At 42.7% G+C, this 20,868-nt stretch overlaps 1 protein-coding gene across 1 annotated transcript; it reads left to right on the plus strand.

Annotated features, from left to right (window-relative positions):
* The first annotated feature begins 3,133 nt into the window (after positions 1-3,133).
* On the plus strand, positions 3,134-16,281 carry WNT16 (Wnt family member 16). Its single transcript, XM_062609650.1, has 4 exons — positions 3,134-3,605; positions 3,694-3,944; positions 5,807-6,087; positions 12,958-16,281. Exons 1-4 carry the CDS (start codon positions 3,517-3,519, stop codon positions 13,420-13,422), a joined length of 1,086 nt encoding a protein of 361 aa, XP_062465634.1. The 5' UTR covers positions 3,134-3,516; the 3' UTR covers positions 13,423-16,281.
* The last annotated feature ends 4,587 nt before the right edge of the window (positions 16,282-20,868 follow it).

The raw sequence follows: 20,868 nt of genomic DNA on the forward strand, positions 1-20,868 counted from the left end.
TTCACTGCAAAGACTCATTACATCTGTGATTCCCAGGGCTGCGGGATGACACTGTGCAGCCAGACACTGAAGTGAATTGAAAGCGCACTACAGAATTTGTGCTTGGTCACCAAACATGATAGATTTCATAACTGAAGGGATAATCTGATTTAGAGAATATGGGAGATTTTCCTGTTTGGATGGCAGGTTTACTTCTGCTCAGTATTTTAAGATAATGGGATAATGCCCATGTTGGTTAGTAGTAGAGCCCATATGTATCGGTGGGATAATTAAGTCTGTAGTGTTGTTTTTATGCCTGTGCTGGGCATCAGAAGCTCCAGGAGAGCAAAGAAAATGTAAAGGAAGCTTTCAAAAGTGGCAACTTGTATAGGAGAATTTAACTTTGTATGTATTTGCACCTACTAAATAAGATGGCAGACCTTGGTTATGGTGAGAGCACTGGCCACTAACTTTTCAGAGATAATTGGTCTATCTGTGAAGCATACTATTTTTCAAGTGATCTGCTTATTCCCACAGATTCTGTACAACAGAGCATTTTTCCTTATCTAACAGTAAATCATATGTGTGTATATATATATATATGGAACTGATTCTGTCCAGACCACATTAATCATCATTAAATAACTTACTGCTTACTTACTGCTAAATCAGTAAATTAGTAAATGCCCATTCAAGAAACACCAGTAAGCTTAGACACATTTCCTTCCTTTTTTTTCTTGTAACAACAGTTTATTGTCTTCTTTTTAATGTAGAATATTATGGGCATTTTATTATGAATAGCCAGAGATAGCCCCACCTTGGCCAGGGAAAGTTATATGAGCAGTACATCTAATTTATCTTCCCTGATTTACAGTAAATTTTGATCTCTGTGGCTTGGCACTTGACCTTGGCTTGGATTCTGGTTCATTGTCTCTGCATCACACCTTGGTTCTGTCTTTCATGGACTGAATGGTCTTCCAGCACAGAGGGCTGTGAAGCATCAGTGAATTAGAATTACAGACTTTAAAAACATTTGGCAAATTTCAATCCATTTTAGTAGATCAGCAAGATATTTCCAAATTGTGCTCCTTTGTAGGTCTGCAAAGTGCAAAACTTGCAAAGTAATTTGTTTGCCCTTCCATTTCTGATAGCCAACCAACCTATATGCAGTCACATAGCTCTGGTCTAATAGGAATACTCCTGTATGTGCTGCTTCTGCCTGGAGAGAAGAGTATTGCTGGATGAAACAAAGAGAGGTGGTGTAAATGGCAGGCAGGAAGCTGAGAGGCAGGAGAAGGGCAAGGGCAACCAGGATCTGGTGGGCAACCAGGCTGCAACAGCCAGAGAGGAGATGCAGGGGCTGTGTGTAATGGGGGAGTGGTTGTAAGAGAAAGAAGTGGGAAGAGACGCAGATGGGGGCTAGGACACAGATATATAATAATTCAAACTTCTTTAAATCAGATGGTCGTGAGAAAATGTGGTTTGCTTCCAGTCACTGCTAACTATTGAATTGGATGACCTCAAGAAGTCCCTTACAGTTTATACTGGGATATTTTTTTTAGTATCAGATCTCCAAATTGCAACTGTTTAACCTTATACAAGTGTATAGGATCAAAGAGTTTTCCTAAAAACTTAGCGATTTCTGTACCTAAAACGTGTAGACAAAATCAGATCACAGCATATGGAAACTCAACAGAGAACTAATTTATTTATGGTATCATATATAAAATATGCTACAAATACGACCAGATTTTTTGAATTGATATTTTTCTAATTTAAATCTTACATTGCTATTACATATAAGATTCTGCAGGTTCTAGAAAAAAATAAATAACATAAGAATTTAGGACTGAAAGCTCCATACTAATTAAAATTTAACGACCAACAATACAAAAATCCTAAACAAGCAAGCAAACAAACAAACCCCCAAATCACAGTGACCCCTGTTAAATAAAAGAACTGGCAGGAAAACGAACCATTTCAGAGTGGTTGATAAATGCATATAGCAGATAAAGAAGCACATAAGAAATACACAGCTGCTAGACCAGGGCTTTGAATTAACTTTGGTAGGTGGAGCCAGGAAGCAGCAGTGAGGATAAAATGAACCATTTGTCCTGAAATAATTAGATAATTCTCTGACACAGCCCACACAGTTTTGGCTGGTCCAGGACTGTTTCACAGCCCATTCCCTGTGTTCCTATGTCGTCCTCCATCCATTTCCGTCACTCTGAACTAAGTTCCTCTGCAACCACAAGCAGATGCTCTCCAGACTAAAATTCGAAACAGAGAAGCCAAGCCATATCCAAAGGTTTAAATAGTTCATGGGGTCATGTGGCATCTAGCCAGAACTGGCGATGCTTTTGGAGACCCTTTTAAGAGCAGGCAAATGAGCGCAGAGTAGGAAGGAGACATAATTTGCCTAAATGTACCACAGCCTGTTCTCTTAAAATATCTCAGCACATCCAAGGGGAAAAAGTGATGGGGAACATCACATTTACGTGGTTATTTCTCAATATGTTGTACTCTTAAAAATGTACATCTATTATTTGAAATGATTTGTTGTGCTCTTCACTTGGAGATGTTGTCAGTCAACAACAGCTATTTAGCTGATTTACAACTGTGTCAAATCAAAGTCTTTACAGTGCTGCCGTCTCATCCAGATTATGTTTAGTGCAGGTGTTTCACTTACACAGAAGGAAGCAGCAATATAGCATGATCAAATTGGACTTTAAAGTCCAGAGTGCCACCACCAGCTCTTCACCGGGTGCTAGCTGACTCATTGGCTGTTAATGTGTAAAATGAGTAACTAACTATTATTGAGGCAGTAGCAGTAGCTGATAAGAGCGTCTCACTGAAGTTAACAGGAGTGGACAAATTTTGTCCTAATGGCTACTGATGCTGACTGTGGAGCCAGGCAGTTAATACTGCTAAAGCACTAGAAAATTTGAATTAAAAGTGTAGTGGATGTTATGATTAACGTCAGCATTTTGTGCCTTCTCTTCGGCAGAAATGTGATGAAATCACTGCAGACGTACCGGTTCCCCCTCCTGCAGCCCCGCTCTGTCTCGCCGGCCATCCGCCAGCGCCCTTCGCAGCCGCTCGCAGCGTTTCCCCGAGGGGAGGGGCAGCCCGGCAGCGGGGCTGGCGAGCAGCGGCACCGGGCCTGGCGGGCCACAGCGGTGCGGTGCGGAGCCGCTGAGGTCCTCCGCGCCCCGCCCCGCCCCGGCCCGCCCCGGTCTCGGGCGGCCAATGCGCGTTCGGGGGAGGCAGAGCCGGGGACAACATCGAACCCAACTTTCTCACCTTGAAGGGCATCACGAGCTCCCAATGCTTTCCCTCCAGCTGCCCTCCCCTCCAGCCCGTTCTCTCTGTCAGGGCCCTCCGACGGCCCGGGCTTCCCCCGACGGCTGCAGCCTGCCCCCCGTGGAGAAGTGCTCCGAGTAGGGGTACTCCACCGGCAACGGTCCTGCTCGGTCCCTGCTGCCCGGGGAGCCGGCGGCGGGCAGCGGCAGCGCAGCGGGGCTCGATGCGGCGGTCATGGGGCGAGGGGCAGATATCGGAGCGCGGCTGCTCCTGGCAGCGATGCTGATCTCCCTCTGCCCTGCCGCCGCCGGCGGCACCTGGATGTGAGTAGCTGGGCGCGGGATGGGGTGGCTGCGCGGAGCCCGTCCGTCCCTTCGGGGCCCGAAGCTGACGAGGGGGCTGCTTCTGCAGGTGGCTGGGCATCGCCGCCGCCGGCGGGCAGGAGAAGCCGGGCTGCGCCAGCCCGCCGCTGAGCCTCCGACAGCAGGAGCTGTGCAAGCAGAAGCCGGAGCTGGTGCCCGCCATCCGGGAGGGAGCGCGCCTGGGCCTCCAGGAGTGCCGCAGCCAGTTCCGACACGAGCGCTGGGACTGCCGTCCACCACCCAACGCCCGCCGAGGACCCGCCGCCACCGCTGCCGCCTTCGGGCACCAGCTCAGCAGCGGTGAGTGTCTGCCCTGTCGAGGCCGCGGGGCCGCAGGTGCCGGCGGGGACCGGGCTCCGGCGGGGCGGACGCAGGGACCGGGCGTGGTAGTGAGAGGTTACCGCATCCTCCCCGGGAACCTGACACAGGTACACGAAGCGCAGGGAGCAGACACAGCCTACCATCGCATTTCCAAAATCGTTGTTCCTCATTGCAATTTTGCTTAATAGGTCCGAGGATGACAGCGCCTTTAACTAGATCTACTTAACTGTGTTGAAATGTTATTCTTAGACTGATGTCGGCTTTATCCCCTTATGTCATAATTACTCAATGAGTGGGGTAATGACACATAGTATTTCGAAAAAGTCACTTCATTGCAGGTAAAAATCTGCTCACAGCGCTGTATGCAATGTGAATTACTTTAAAATGTGCTCAATTAGGTGGTATTGCTCAGCATAGCAAGACCAGAGCTGCTCGAAAGCACTGGAGCTAATGATGGAATTGCTGAAACTTAGACTGAAATTGGGACACTTTGTATCAGGTGGCAGGTCTTGATCCTGCAAGTTTGTTTTGAGCACTCTGCTTGATGATTTTGGTGCAGGCATTGATGTGAACTGAACTATTTTACTACTTCATTTTGAATTTGTACAGTCTTCACTTTATGCTGCAACAGTGGAAAAAATCAAACATTAACTACAAAAATGTAAAATGTGCAATAAAAAATGATGCATACTCCAAAAAATAAGTAAATAAAAAAAATAAACAAAACAACAACCAAAAAAAAAAGCAGGGAGCAGTTTACCCTACTGCATGTAGTCATACATGCTGTATGTCAGTCCTTATGTCCAGTGGGAAAGACTATTCCTGCAGACCCATAAATAAGCAGTACTACTAACCCACAAAGTGTCACTAGTATGTCCTGTTGAAGCATTTTATGAGGTTGCCAGCACCACCGATTAATATGAACAGGAGAAACAAAGAGGAACTTTTCTGCCTGTGAGCAGAAACTTGGGAGACTGGAAATAGCGCATTGTTTTTACAGCAGTGAAAATCAGTACAGTGAAATTTCAGTTACATTTAATGGCCAGTCATTGATTTTCAGGTTGCTTAGACAGTATACATCTTGCTTAACACGTTTACAGAGCTGTGCTACAGTATCTCAGAAGTCTCAGAGCTTAAGAGGCCCAGGCAGGTCCCTCCATGATTCTTCTGAGATATAGCCTAACAGTTAAAGGTTTTTTAAACTGCTGTCTTTCCCATGGAAAAGCACATGGCCTAATTATCCTTGTGCCATTCTGATTTCTGTCTTGTTTAAGGTTTTTAGTGCTGTTTGCAACCTTTATAAATTAGAACCTCGATATTTACTAAACTTAGCATGAGGTAAGTTCTGGCCCTATACCAAAGTAACCTGGGATTGTGACAGCTTCAAGCTCCTCCTCTGAGGTCTGAACTAACTTTTTCTTCTTCAAATGAATGTGAATAGTGAAAAGCAGTTTGGAGAGTAATGGGGTTGGGGGTATGGTTCGTTTGGGGGTTGATATTTTTTTATTATCATTATTAAAAGCAAATTGGCTTGAAATTTTCTGTGGTGAATAAAGTTCCAAACCAGATTTAGAGAGGAGTTACCAAAAATTGCATGGTGCAAGCAGCCAGAAACAGCATCATTAATAGCACGGTCATGCTAAGAGGCCTTAAAGTCTTTTTTGGATGTGAATATCCACTGCTTTAAAGAAGTTAACTCTACAGACCAAGCTGTGATGGCTTTAAACTTGTAACTGTTCCCTTTTAATAACAGTCTGGCTTGTAAAATGGCTTTCTAGAGCTCTGCTATGGAGGTAATCAAAGGGAGCGATGAAGTAACATGCCCGCACGTTGGTTTGTAGGCACGAAGGAGACCGCGTTCATATCAGCAGTGACATCGGCGGGCCTCGTGCATTCGGTGACGCGGTCGTGCAGCGCAGGAAACGTGACTGAGTGTTCCTGTGACACGAGCCTGCGGCACGGCGGCTCGGCCATCGAGGGCTGGCACTGGGGCGGCTGCTCCGACGACATCCACTATGGAATGTCATTCAGCAGAAAGTTCCTGGACATGCCCATCAAAAACATAACGGGCAGGAGCGGGCTGGTGGCGATGAACCTGCACAACAACGAGGCTGGGAGGCAGGTATGTGTCACTGTTCAGAAATGGCAGCAATTCCTTTTTCACCTTCATTGACAAAATGGCATCAATCAAAAAAAACTTGTCCCTGACTCCAGGTACAAATGGGGCCAGTGGCAAGAACAGCACTAAAGTCACCAATGCAAACATGTACAAAGTTGGAATCAGAGCTGGTTTTAACCAGATAACTAAACTCCACAAGTTAAAATTAAATCCACGAAGTAAGAACCGCATCCAGAGTGCTAATCAGAGTTATCTTAAGTAGATATTTGATATTCTGTAACAAACTTGAAATGTTATCAGCATAATACATTAGGAGCTTTGTCACTGATTATTCCATTATTATCATGGCCTGCATTTTTAATTCAGTATTTAATTTAATACTGAATGAGCAGGCAGACTGGACATGAGGCATCATTACCCATCCACAGTCTCGGGACTGTGCCTGAGAGTAGAAGTCTAAAACCATTCAGAAGAAATCAAGAGTTAACCTTTTCTTTTAAAAGGTTGGATGGAAATGACATCTCTGTTTTAAAAAAGCCCATTGGTTAGGGCACTTATCAGAGAAGTGAGAGGAGACTGGCTTCAGATAGCTCTTCTTCAGCTCAAAGGACTTCAAAACCATGCTTCCAGAGGAAATGTGTATGTATGTGTGTGACACTGGGTTCTTCTGTCCTGGTTTGCAAACAGCAATGAATGGGAGCAGAAACAGCCAGTATATGAGTCTGTAAACTGGTGCCTGGGGCTTACATCTGAAATAGCAGAGACTTGGATGCTGGTTCTTGCTTTAAAACCACTTTCTCTGCTTTACCTTGGAGTTTTTAACTTCATGTTTAATGGGTCTCTCTGGCCCCATTATACTTTAAATCTGTTCTGCTCAGTGACACAGCTGTAATGAAAGAAAAGACACCCTCTGGTTTTGACTACATATATTGATGGACTCCATTGTAACTCAGTAATTTCCTGTAGCCAAAAGCAGCATCAGTGGGTTTTACTGAAAATAACTGCTCTATCTGCCATAGATGGGGAAGAACCATGGTGATATTGTTGCAAAGTATTCTAATTTAAACTAATTTTTACAGTTTATAAGGTTATATATGTTATTTAATATAATTAAGTTGGAAAACCAGAAAATCTGTCAGGGACATAGGCCTTTTTTAAGACTGAAATACAAGAAGCAAACTTTGAACCTAAGTAAACTGAGAACAGTTACTGTGAGTCTAATTTGATGTCAGTAAGCTAAATCATTTCCAAGGAAAGGTGGTTGATATTGTGTTCTAGAGAATGTTGATAAGAGGCAGAAGATTAAGCAGTTATTCTTTAGGGAAAGAGCAAAGGGTAATTAATCACATTTGTAGAGAGAGTTAGGCTGTGTGGAGACCTCATAGAACTCTTCCAATATCTGAAGGGGGCCTACAGGGATACCGGAGAGGGACTTTTCATCAGGGACTGTAGCGACAGGACAAGGGGGAATGGGTTTAAACTTAAACAGGGGAAGTTCAGGTTAGATATAAGGAAGAAGTTCTTTACTGTGAGGGTGGTGAGGCACTGGAATGGGTTGTCCAAAGAAGTGGCAGTGTTCAAGACCAGGTTGGAGGGAGCCTTGGGCAGCACGGTCTAGTTTGAGGCATCCCTGCCCATGGCAGGGGTGTTGGAACTTGATGATCTCAAAGTCTTTTCCAACCATAACTAGTCTATGATTCTATAGTTAACCCAGCACCTCCTGCAAGCCTGAAAGGCCAGAAGACACTTATTTCACTGATTTTGCTTCAATGGTGTATTTGTTGCTCGTTACCTTGGAAGAAAATACACAGAGTATTTAGTCAGCTTCCATGCATAAATATTTTGTAACTTAATGGCAAACTGTAGGATAAAGCAAATATTTTTGACTGCTGTCCAGAGTGAAAGAGAATGTTTATTGTTGGTACTTGGAATTTCTAACAGCAATATCAGCTGAAGTAAGTTTAGAGAACTCTTCTGTATCTCCAAAATCCTTAACTAGGAGATATTGGAAAATGCTGACCTTCACGTTTGAGAGCTTACAAGAAGGATGTTTTGCAATATATTTTGGTACGTTATGACCTTTTGTAATAAATACTATCATGTTCCTGGTTCTGTGTCTTGCAAGAGCAGTCTTCCATGCAAAATACTTCCCTGTTTGTTTGGAGTTACTAATGGAACTAGTATGTGCAGAATTCTCTTGCTACTTTCCCATTTCTGTACAAAATGCTATTTCTACATCTCTTAGTTAAATCCAAAATATATACACTTTGAAACAGTAAGAATCCTTTTACTGAGTTATCCACTGTTTAGGATGCTAACCTGAACCTCAGAAGGTTCCAGTTTCAGTTGTTATTCTGCCACAAGATAAATGTTCATCTTTTAGCACTGCAATGTTCAGTGTACTTTGATGTGCATATGTGAGTTGTGCAACCCTGCTCCTTACATAAAGGTATAAAGGTGAGTCAGGCACTATGGTTTGACTTTTATTGTAGTAGTATTTTTTTACTGATGGAAGAATTCTGCTTAGTTTTCCAGTTGTGGAAACCTATTTGATCTGCAGGGCTTGTGTTCTCACACTGACATAGATTGGTTCATCAGAGAGTTTTACTTATGGGTTGGTAACAGACCTACCAGCGGTCTGCAACCATTTCTTAAGTGCTGTACCTCCAGCAGGACATGTGCTTGTCTTCATGAATAGTCCTATTAGTTCTGCCAGTGGGTTAAATTAGGCTGTTTCATTATAGGCATTGGCTCCCATTGCAAAACAAGTACTATCAATCAGCCCCTGTCTCACAGCTGAGTACACTGCCTACAAACAGAGAGCTTGGCTTGAAGATACTAAGCATTAATTGGCATTAAGGGGTATACAAACTGTAATCCTAGTGACCCTCCTTCACCGCAGACCACTCTCAGTTCCACACTGGTCATTTCTCACAAGCAGTCAGTTTCAGGATCCACCCGAGAGAACCGAAAACCTGTCCCATCTTGCACAGGACACATCTATCCACCACGTTTCTGTGAGTAACAGTACTCCTTTGAAATTCTCTATGAAATTCTATTCCTTAGGGAGAATCCTCTCACAATTTCATAAATAACTGAAAAGATTTATCATGTCAATCTAAAGGTGTGACACTGAGCACTGTTTGTGGAGTCAGTCTGGAAGTCACACTCCCAGTAATTCTGTGCATCCCAGTAACTGTGCATCGCTGTAACTGCACTGCTGAGACACAGGTGTGTGCTCAGCCATGTCCCACCAGAAGGCTGCCTTGACTCTGTAGGCACCATCTTAGGTTTGCTTGCAAGAAAACAGTAAGAGAAGATTCCTAGTACCTGAATTTTGCTAGATGTTCAACTATAGGGGTTTGTTCATTAAAGCTTTCATGGCAGCCTGAGATCCAGTGGCATGTTTTTTCATCAGTCAAAGCAAGATGTCAGCTCCCTGTGCTGGCAGTAGAGGCAACCCAAAATATGTTGGAGTCCAATCAGAAAACTTGCCTATCCTAGCAGCCGGGAAGCAGCAGGCTGGGGTCATGCACAATTCTGATGACACCACAAATCATTCTGAAACAGTGCATCAAAGCAGTCATCTGATCACCCATCACTGCTAATATATGCTGTGTTTTTAATGATATATTTTGATATCAACCTGAGACTCCAACATCCGTTTCTGCTCCTGTTTATAAACTGCTGGACTACTTGCCTACATGGAAGTAACTCACCCTTAGCACCTAGCAGGCATGTCCAGGGCTTCCCAGACAATTTGTGGATCGTTCTGCCTCATCCATATTTTACTATGCGTGATTCTATCAGACTTGGAATTACACTTCTTTTCTCAAACCAAACTGTATATTCTTCCCCTGTTGTTTCTTCCCTAATTAGAACCATCATACTGCAGTGAAAGCAAGGATTATAACTGTAATCTTATAAATCCTATAGTACAATGTGATTTCAGATGAAGAGATTCTAGTTAGTTGCCTTTGTATAAATAAGTAATTGTTAGAAATTGGAAAATACTATTAAATCCCTTCTGGTTTTAGATCATGTGTAAAATTTATGGTTAGGTATCATGTTTGTCTTTTCCTTGACATTTTATTAGATTATCTGTGTTCTAACAAAGACTTTCTATCCTTGGATCTCAAATTCTTGTCTGCCTCAGTCACTGTCAGTCTTAGTGACATATTCTGACTACCCAGTGATTTCCTTATTGATAGATTTGTGAGATTATTGATAGATACTTGAGATACAAGCACAAGGTCAAGTCTGTCCATTAAACAGTAACTAACCTGGGAAAGAGAGAAGATAGGTATCTAAAAGAATTACTGCCAGTTGATTCGCCACTGAAAAAATCTGTGTGTGCTCTGAGGTGAGGGTCTGCTTTTTTTCAATGTTCTTATGTTTCTTCCAGGATAGGGAAAAATCTCCAATCCCAAAGGCAATCTACAGCATCTGGAAATATCATCTCCTGTACTGGTGTATCACTTCACCAGGCTGAGTTTGCAAAGGCTAGTGGCTGTTCTAGGTCAGGGCATACACCTGTTCTTTGTTGATAATGGTTCTTTGAGTACCTTGTTTGCCTTCTGTAGTAACCTCTACCAACAAATAGGTCCTATTCACTCACCAAAGAAAGATGTGACTCTAAGCACTTTGGTCATGTGCGGTTTTAATAACGTTTGTAGAGTTATATGCAAATACCAACTTGGGCTTGTGTCAATATCTTTGGGGCAGAACATGTCAGGAGGCCTTGACTACCACTGAAATCAATGGATTTGACCACATTGGACTCATCCCAAACTTCAGAGACCACATTCCCAGTGATGAAAAGTGACAGTTTAACACACAAGGTAGAAACTGCTCATTTTATGTGCTCCATGCCCTGACTAGCTCTGAAACTTTTGCATTTGTGCTGCCTGAGCTACAAATAAGCAGCCTGGCTTGAGTTTATTTCTGGTCCTAAATAAGGTCAGTAGAACTCAGTAGGATTTCAGGGTTCTGATCTCACTGCAGAATCAAGACTTAGGAACAGGCAAATGAAACTACTTTCTCAGGGGAAAACAGAGGAAGGTCTTAGGTAGATTCGTCTTCTGCTCTTTTCCTTCCCTAAGACAGTTTGTCAAAGACAGAGATTGACCTCAGTTAATATTTGTGGGGACTGTGGGGTAATGAAGGTTTAGGGTGAAGTTTAATAAACATCATGAAGTTGGAGGGGAAGGGGTGGTGTCTTCCCCATTTTGTGGGAAATACTTGCTCCTCCACAGAAGAATAATTTTAATCTGCATTGGCCTTTCTGCATGAAGAGTTTCAAGATAGAATTATTATAAGTTAATTTAAAATTCACACTTTCTATTACATTTCCCAATTGCCTCAATTGTGGAGATTAAATATGGGTTGGGGGGATGGGGAGAGTTGGAAATGTTAGTAAAATGGAAGATGATAACACAGGCTTTCCACACCGTTAACCAATGGCTCATTTGAGTCTATAGGATGGCTCCAGAGAGTATGTTAATGGAAAGGTAAAACAAAGCGAAAATTATGATACCTTGTCCTTGTGCTGTATCTGTGCAAGCAACAGTTTTTCTGTGTTCTTTTACAAACTCTAATGTGAGATGTGTCACAAGCCTAATTGAATAATGTTATGACTATTAGATATCCTATAAGGAAGTATACTGATTGTCTGCTGACTGTTTGAGTTGCAGTTCCAGATAAAGAAAGTTACTGCTTGTTTACAGATTCCAGTTCTTTGAGGCTGGGTCTTCTATAAACTGAGCCAAAATTCTTCTGTGTAGCAAAAGCTCAACACAAGCTGCAGATTCCCGGTTACTGTTCAGTCCAGTGTTTACTTTTGCTTGGGCATAGAAAAATAGCCCATGTCAGGGTATTTTAATGTTGGTAATAACCGTGGATATCTTGCTAAAACACTGGAAGTTATGAAAGTAGTATGAATGAATAATAGTATTATGATACTATGATATTATGACTACTATTGTCTACTTATGATATTATGACTACTATTATGATAGTAGTATGAATATCAAATGGTGTTAAATACAGCTATTATTCAACTGGAAACACTAGAAACCCATGATAGTACTAGTATGCTTATATTACAAGATCAGGACTTCATCCTGTAAGCGAGAAGCATCTGAGATTTACTCCAGAATACCGAGTTCAGGACACCTCTGCCGCACTATAGTGGCTCCTTTGACACACTTCCTATGGAGCTCAGAGATGTGGGCATTCTCCTGCTATTCCAACACAGGTCTGCCCTGAGGAGCCTGCAGCCTGTATGCTGCACTGCTTTGGATGCTGAGCCACACTGGTTACACACTTGTGCAACCTCAAGACATTCCCCTGACCTTAGTTGCATACTGTGCTGTGAATGTTTAGTGATCTTGATTGTAGCTTCAAGGCACCCTTAAGAGATGGCATAGAAGTGCCAGTAAATGTTTTCCAACATAGGAACAGTGCTGTTACCTGCCCTATCCCTGCACCCCCTCCTACTATTCCCTGTAAGGGCTGTTTGCATTCCAGCAGTGGGAGGAGTGACACAGGATGTGTCGCTTCAGGTATTTTGGAGCCTCCAGAATGAAAAGCCAGCCAGAAATACAAGCTTTTCTTATTATGATTTGGTATTGCTATGTAATTGCCATTGCAAAGTGCAAATGTAGATCACTTCTGAAGACCAGGCTTCTCATAGTGGGGGTTTGGAGTTGGAAACCTGATTTCTAACATGTATCCTCCTGTGCTCTGGCTTCTCCACTACTGAAATGGCAATGGCAGCTGTAATACTTTGAGACCTCTGTGTTACTGATGTCAGGCAGTATTCCTAATGAACAAAGGACCACATCCAAATGTTGTTCTCTGCTTTGCTTTCAGGCTGTAGCGAAGCTGATGTCAGTGGATTGCCGTTGTCATGGTGTTTCTGGGTCCTGTGCTGTGAAAACTTGTTGGAAAACAATGTCCTCCTTTGAAAAGATTGGCCGTTTTTTAAAGGATAAGTATGAAAACAGCATACAAATATCAGACAGACTGAAAAAAAAGCTACGCAGGAAAGAGAAAAGCCAACGAAAAATACCAATTGGGAAAGAAGACCTGCTGTATGTGAACAAATCACCCAACTATTGTGTTGAAGACCAAAAACTGGGGATCCCTGGAACTCAGGGAAGGGAATGTAACCGCACCTCAGAGGGACCTGACGGCTGCAACCTCCTCTGCTGTGGGCGCGGGTACAACACCCATGTTGTCAGGCATGTGGAGAGGTGTGAGTGCAAGTTTGTGTGGTGCTGCTACGTGCGCTGCCGGAGATGTGAGACCATGACCGATGTACACACCTGCAAATAAGTACAGAGTACACACCAACCATCCTGCACTGCTTGGTACACACAGCTGCCACACGGGCAGTAATTACTCTTGCCATGTGGAATTGCAGGAGGATCAGCCTCAGGGGGAATGGGTATTATCAAACAACGGGTAGCCCAAGCATTTGGTGTATGCAGAGCAACAAAGCGAACAGCAGCCTGCACACAGGTACAGCTAAAACAACAAAAAAGGACTCCTGATGACACATTTGAACATGTAACTCCATAAACAGGGACAGACACTGAACTTTCCAAGTTTTTAATAGCCACTATGTCCTGAAGATCCATGTAGTCAGTAGGGACAGTGGAGAAAACTCAAGACCTCATTAGTCAGAAACTGAAGAGTAGGAGGGTGTGTAAGATACATGTGTACGTCAGATATGAACATTAGATATAATCCTTATGTCTGTATTTTTAAAACTGGGGCTAGATGGACCCACTAGATGGTTCATTTCTGCAGGCTTTAGAGAGAAAAAGCAAAGATAGGGCAAATGTTCTGCTGTTGACCATAAAACCTTTGCTTTGCAACTGTTCAGAAAGCTGTCTTCTGCATAATATGCAGGAAACCATCTGGCATTGGGAAACATGCATGACTGCCAAGAGCCAGGCACTGCCTGGGTAGAGGAGGAGGGTCCACCGGTGTGGGGCAAGCTGCGTCCAGAGTAGACAGGCTGGAGCAGAGCTTGAGGAACATTGATGGTGTGCCTTGGGATTTTTCATAGGTTGTCTTTCAAACGGACAAAGGACAGGTCTGAGGAGGGCCAGAAATGCAGTTTGGTATTTAAAGGAAATAAAATCCTTTGCAGGCATTTCCTCAGTATCTGAACACACCATTTGCAAGTCAGTTGGTCGATGCCCACTGTTGGACTGTATGCAACAACCTGCCATGTTCAACCATCTCACTGGTGGTTCGCCGTCATCTTCATAAATAACCATGTGAGATTCAGCCCAAAGAAATCTGCCATAAAGTGGAATAGTTTTCTAAGCATTACTTTCTGTTATAGGGCTCAATGCTAGAGCTTCTTGTTAGTCTGGCACCCTAAGTAAGTTCAATGCACAATGTATTTCACGGATTGACTCACACCACTAAAATACTTAAACTGTCATTGATAACATTTTCTCCACTTCCATATGTTGTCTCAACTTCATTTTACAGCTGTGAAAGGTTGTTTATGTTTATACAGTGATTTAATGCCAGGTTTAAAAAGCACCATGTGAAAGGGTTTCTGTTGTTTAAATGTGCAAAGACCTATTTTTGATAAGACAAGAAAGTTTATATTTTGTAAATATTTAAATTATGCAAGTTATGTAAAAGGTTTCCAAAACTAATGTGATAAGACTACAGCCTTTGACATTTGTTGGTTAGATATTTGTTACTATTATAGTAGCCTTTAAGTGATTTTTAATTGCATGTGCAAGGGGGAAATTAGTCAGCAAATTACGAAAATGTTCTCTTTTCTTACCATCAGGGTGGTTATAATTATTGTAGTTAATGCACACTGATGAGAAACACTTACTATGACTTTCTAAATGATCAGTTAATACTCTGTATACTGTTTTTATTCATTTAAATCCATTTTACAAACAGTGAAATCCCAACTCTAGTGGTAAGTGCAGAACTCCCACTGACATCAGGGGGACTTGCAAGGGTCTACAGTCCCTGAGCTTTTTCTACACTAACAGTTCTTAGAAAGAAATCATCTCAGACGTCTTAGTTGAGGCTTTCAAAGTTGCTTTGGGGAATTAATTTCCTAATTGTCAATTATTTTCCTATGAAAGATGGTGACCAGATTCCCTGTCACTCTTTAATGGATGTGTAGGTCAGGAAGAAGCAAACAAAATCTTCAGCGTTGTGATAACTTCATTGCCTTATGTGGAGTGCCTTAGGAATATCAGGTCAGCAACCAAAAGTTCTTTATTTGCTCATTCTCTTTGGACCTTTCTGCCACCACATTTGGCCAGTCTGTCTCCATTGACCTAGCCTGATAGATAATTATGCTGAAGACACAAAACCTGCTCTCTGTGAGAAGGGTGCTCAGTGTGCCAGTTGTTGTCACAGGAAGATTTAACACCCTCCCTGTGAAAACTTAGATGGGGAGGACACACCCTGGCAGAAGACCTTGAAGAAATTTATGAGCGGAGGCTGTTCCCATCTCCCATCAATGAAAATAAGCCCAGAGGCTGTGCCACAGCTCCTCTTGGCAGTATGGATGGGACATGTTCCTGGTCACTAGTCATATGGAGGTGTTGTAGAGACCACCTTTCACTCTTTCTGAATCTGCCTTACATCAAATTGCTGGCAGAGGTAAGTGCCTCCCTGCCCTATGTGAGACTGCTCCTAGAAGTACGTCCATTGCGTTCAGCGTGGAGGTCTCCACCATTTTGTTGTACGGAGCTCCAGCAGGAACCAGCCACTAGGAGTTAAGTGTGGAGACCAAGATCTTCTCTTGAACCTGCCTCAATGTGTATCTCAATACAACCTTAGGTTTTACCAGATCTAAAGGTTCTCCCATGCCTCACCTGTAAAGTAAGGAAAATTGCCAGTGAACTTCTTAGTATGCCTTAACTTCTGGCAGGGTAAGAAATGGGGAGAAAATGGTCCTGGACTCCTGGGCCTAAGGTCAGCTTCAGGGATTCGCCCAGAAGGAAAAACTCAGCAGGCTGTTTCTGTGGGTTTGAAGGGGAGACACGGGAGCTGCGAAGCAGCCAATGAAGTCAGGATGTCCCTTGCCTACTTGGCTATCCAGTTTTTTGGTGCTGCATTATTTTTGAGATGTCATCTACTTAAAAAAAGAAAATCTTTTTGTTCATGAATGTTGTAAATAAAAGACTTTTTTCCTGGTTTGTGGGGGGAAGAGTTTATTTTTTTAAAGGATGACAAAAGACAATGAAGAGAAGTGGCAACCCACCAAGTTTATGAAAGCTACTATGACTGAGGAACAAGGTAATGGGTTAGACCTTCACTGGCAGCAGCAGGAGGAGCTGAAGAAAGCTATTTCATGGGAGGTGGCATTACCCTTTCTGCACTGAAGGCAGAGCACTGGTGAGAGCAAATGCATGTGGTGTGAGAGGGTGGTGGTAGCTCTTCTGCTGCACTAATGTCAAGGGTTTGCAGGGGGAAGAAGAAGCAAAGCTGAGTGCACTGGGGAGACTGGAGCATGAGCCCCTCTCTTTACCTGTCACAGCTGAAATTGATGCTTGCTCTAAGTCACATCCATACATACTAGTTCTGGATAGGCAGCATCTGTAAAAGCAATTCTGGATGGGATCAGGATATGAACATATTTTTGTAGTAGCATCACAAGGATAAAGAAATTAGCTGATGTCTATTGCAGTATTTATTCCACTCTGGAAAAGCTTTCCTTGGGTGAGAAAGAGATGGAGAACCATCTGTAAGACAGCATGCGTCTGCTTTCAAAAAGGAGCCTACATATGACATACGTGGTTCAGCTACTTTCGTGGGCATATGGCACTAGGATGAATTTCAATCAGTTTAATAGGGTGGATCTTTTTTCACCCTTTTAAAACAGCCTTATAATACTCTTGTATAGCTTTGCAATAAAACATCCTTTCTGTTTAAACATAGCCATGTGTGTGCTTATTTGAGCAAGTGAGACTAGAAAAAAATGGAAAGAAATCCACAGTTTGAGTGGGAGAGAGGTCTTGTCCCAGTCCCGTGCCCTCACACTGCCCTTTTATGCACAAAGCAGCAGTTTGTGAAAAGTAGCAAACCTATGAAAAATGCCACAAGTTTACTTTTTGAAGAAAGGATAATTGTAACCTCTTCTGAAAGTGAAAATGATGTATGTTATTTTGAAAACAGAAATATATGTGCACTGGCTGCATTTTTTAAGAGCAAAGCTGTGTTGTTGACCGAAGTGCTGACATACTGAGAGGAGTTACTGCAGAAATACAGCTGGTCAGTTTATCAACATGCCAGTTTATCTGTGCATGCATCAGCCCCTGAAGAACACCATTTTGTCCCTGCCTGTTGGAGATCCCTTGTCAAAGGATGTGTACTAAACGGATGTGTAGCCTCCAGTACTGTCAAAATGCCTCAGTGCTGGGCAGCACTTTTTGATGAATGACAACTATGTGAAACGTATGTGTAAGGTAAACAGCAACAATTAGCACTGGTCACTCAGAGGAAATGATGTTAAAAGGATATCCCTGGCTGAGGTTTCTGACAGAGCTGAGGCGCCTGATTTCAGTGAAGGATGAGGTTTCACAAGACAAAAATCTTGACTTTAGGGCAGTTCCTCGTAGGTCAAAACCATCAAGGCTGAGTTACGTACAGTGCTGAACCTACGCCAACTCATACTGCCCCAAAGTTATTAAAAACATATAAAAGGATCATCTCACTGTGGCAGTGTCATGCCAAATGAGGCACTGTTTGTCTCAGCCCTCTAACTTATGGTAGCTATCACACAGGGTGGAATATCAGCAAGTATTAAAATGGAAAAAACGTTATTATTTGCTCTAGATGGCCTGTCAAAAATGCTAACTGTGAATCCTCTCCTGACGGGGTCCCATCTCTGCTGCCAGGTGACCTGGAATGCCCGGATCCAGCTGCAATAGTAATGGTGAATGAGGTATCATGTCTTTATTTTTCCTTTCATGCAAGCATTTGCAATAGCAGTTTTTAGGAATTTACACACTTTCACAATTTTTACCGTTAGTGGATCAGCACAGGCACAGGCAGACAATAGCTAACAGTACCTCACTGAGAATCAGGGCTTCACACCCATACGTCCAATGAGCATTCCCAAGGAGGGCGGCAGTATTAGCAGTATTCTGACTATAAATGGGAAGCTGGGAAGAAATGACTTGCTCAAAGGCACTTGCAAAAGCAGTGGCAGACCTAGGCTGAAATAAAATTATAACAGCCAGGTCTCCTGATGGTCAGCCTAGTGCTTTGGCTACCTGGTCACCTGCATTTGTTTCTCAGCACATAGATTTGAAAACTGTGATTGACTAGTTAGGACAATCCAAGTCGTGACTACTGGGCAAGTCCTGCTGTGGAGCCCATCAGAGTTTTTCAAGGACAGGCAAAGACTAAAATAATCAGTTGACTACAGTTCAATTTCCTAAACATGGGATCCTGTTGTCTCTATTTCTGGGAGTCAAACATGCTTTTTTTACCACACACACCAATGATAAATTCATCCTGAAGGGTATATACTGCCTGTGAACTCCACATTAATGCTGCAGGTAATTACTGCTAAAATACCCGTGCCCATCCCAGAGTCTGCTGTTACACTGAATTGACAATTGTGTAATTCCACAGGCAGGTCTGTTAAATAACTAATGGTTTACTCAGTGGAGAATCAATTGGGAATTAATCCTCTATGGCTGCTGTATTGACTCTGTACCAGTGCTAAAAGTACAATGGCAGATAGGAACACGAGACCGCAACTTTTTTCCCAGCTAGCAAATAACACTGACTGGTGATCCCTCTGGCTGAGGCTGGAATTTGGATGACAGGGCTGACTGTAAATGGATGACCTTCAGTGGAGGTGAGCTATCACTTCGTTTGCACAGCAAAGAGATGTAACAAATAAAGTGTCTAGGAGAGTTAAGGCAGACACACACATGGAGTTCAGATGCACTAACTGAACTGAAGAAAGAGAGGGTCAGTACAACATAGGGCCACATGCCTTGTGAATCCTTCTGCTGAACCTGAGCCTGTGGGTGTGAGTACAGTTCATCACAGGCTAGAAGATGAGAACCCATCTCAGGGTTTGGCCATTTCATTTTCCTCTCAGCCTGGCTGTTTATGACTAAGCAGTGTAATTTTAAATGAGATGCTCTTTTTCCTTGCTACTTCAGGGAAATCCTGTTGGTTTTTTTTTCTTTTTTTCTTTTATTTTTTATCTTTATGTGTGCATCAGGCAGGATGAGCAATTAAAATGCTGAAATTTCTGATTGGGTAAGATTTCTACAGTCATTTTCCCCTAAGCCCTGACAATCTGCGTTTGTGGAACAGAGTGAAACCCATTTCACAAGCATTTGTTTTCTATAGGAAAAACCTTGACACTCTACTAGAGGTTAAAACCAGACTGCAGTGTTACTTATGTGGATGATGATTTATTCCCTGTGCTGAAAGGTACATTGCGCCTCGTGTCATTAGCACAAAAGCAGCTAACAGCTGAAACAATGTCCCATTCTTTCGCATGGACCAATCTGCCCTATAATCTAAGAAATTAATTTGACACTCTATTGTGTCTCAGTATGTACTAAATAATATTTTGATGTTAAACATAATGAGGCTTTGGAGGACCTATATATCATTAGGAGAATCAGTGTGCAGAGGAACACACAGCAAGATACTATTCAATTCCAGTTTCAGATGGGCTATTTGGGTTTTTAAATACAATTCTGGCTAGTCATTGCTGATTATGCCACTGGGACAAACCCAGAACTTACCTGAAACTTAGAGACATAAGTAAGTGCTTAAGTTCTATACTTGCTTATTCTGGAGCTCTAGACAGCAGTGTCAGGCTGGCGGAGCGTGGGATGAGGCTCTCTACCCCCTGCCCTGAGAGCACAGGATTGACAGCAATCCTGACAGGACTGGTTTAACAACATGGTTCACAGACACACTCCTCAAACTAATAGATTTGGCTCAGTTTGGAGCAGCAAACTGGCAATGGCAATAAGAACTCAGGGAGGTGACCAGGGGTAGAAACTCTGAGCTGTTTGTGCTGCCAGGGCCATACTATTATCCAACTATGGTTTCACACTTCATGTGCATTGAAAACTCCAGGTTTTCAACATAAACCAACAAAACCAGAACCCAAGCAGCATGAATGGACACTGTTTGACAGAAGTTCTGAAAACAAAGCAGCTAGTGAAATAAACCCATTTTAGTGATTTCCATGCAAGAGAACCAGGCAGAACCCAACTTTTGGGATTATTCAATACTACAATCACCTCCTGTAGAAGTTTTATGATTCCTCAAAATGTGCTAACATAGGAGCCTTCTCAGGAAAATAAGCAGGCCACGTACAAAAGGAAAGATTGATACTGCAGGGCAGGCACCTTTTCCGTTGATCAGTGATTTTATGGCAGTACAACTGAAAGTAATATCTTTAAAAAGCCCTCCTTGCTTCTGGTCACTGAGGACTAAACTGCAATAAGGAAAGATAGAACAGTATTCTGCTAACACTGTATTTGGGATAATACAAGTTTAAGCACTTCAGTAACCATGTTGGGTTATTTGGGTTCAGTGGGTTTTGTTTTGCTTTTTTATTAGCTGATTGTCCGATAATTGCAATACTAAGAAATCACTCTGAACCTCTTGCATTGTAGTGCAAGATCAACAAGAGGAACAGAATTAACCAGCTACTTTGGGCTCCTCCAGCGATCAGAAAATTCCCAGAGGATGGAGAGATTTCTGTGCATTTTACACAGCAGACAATGTAGCTGG

This window comes from Pezoporus occidentalis, unplaced genomic scaffold, assembly GCF_034315485.1.
Source record: "Pezoporus occidentalis ecotype Australia unplaced genomic scaffold, CSIRO_AGI_Poc_V1 ctg14, whole genome shotgun sequence".
Lineage (NCBI taxonomy): Eukaryota > Metazoa > Chordata > Aves > Psittaciformes > Psittacidae > Pezoporus > Pezoporus occidentalis.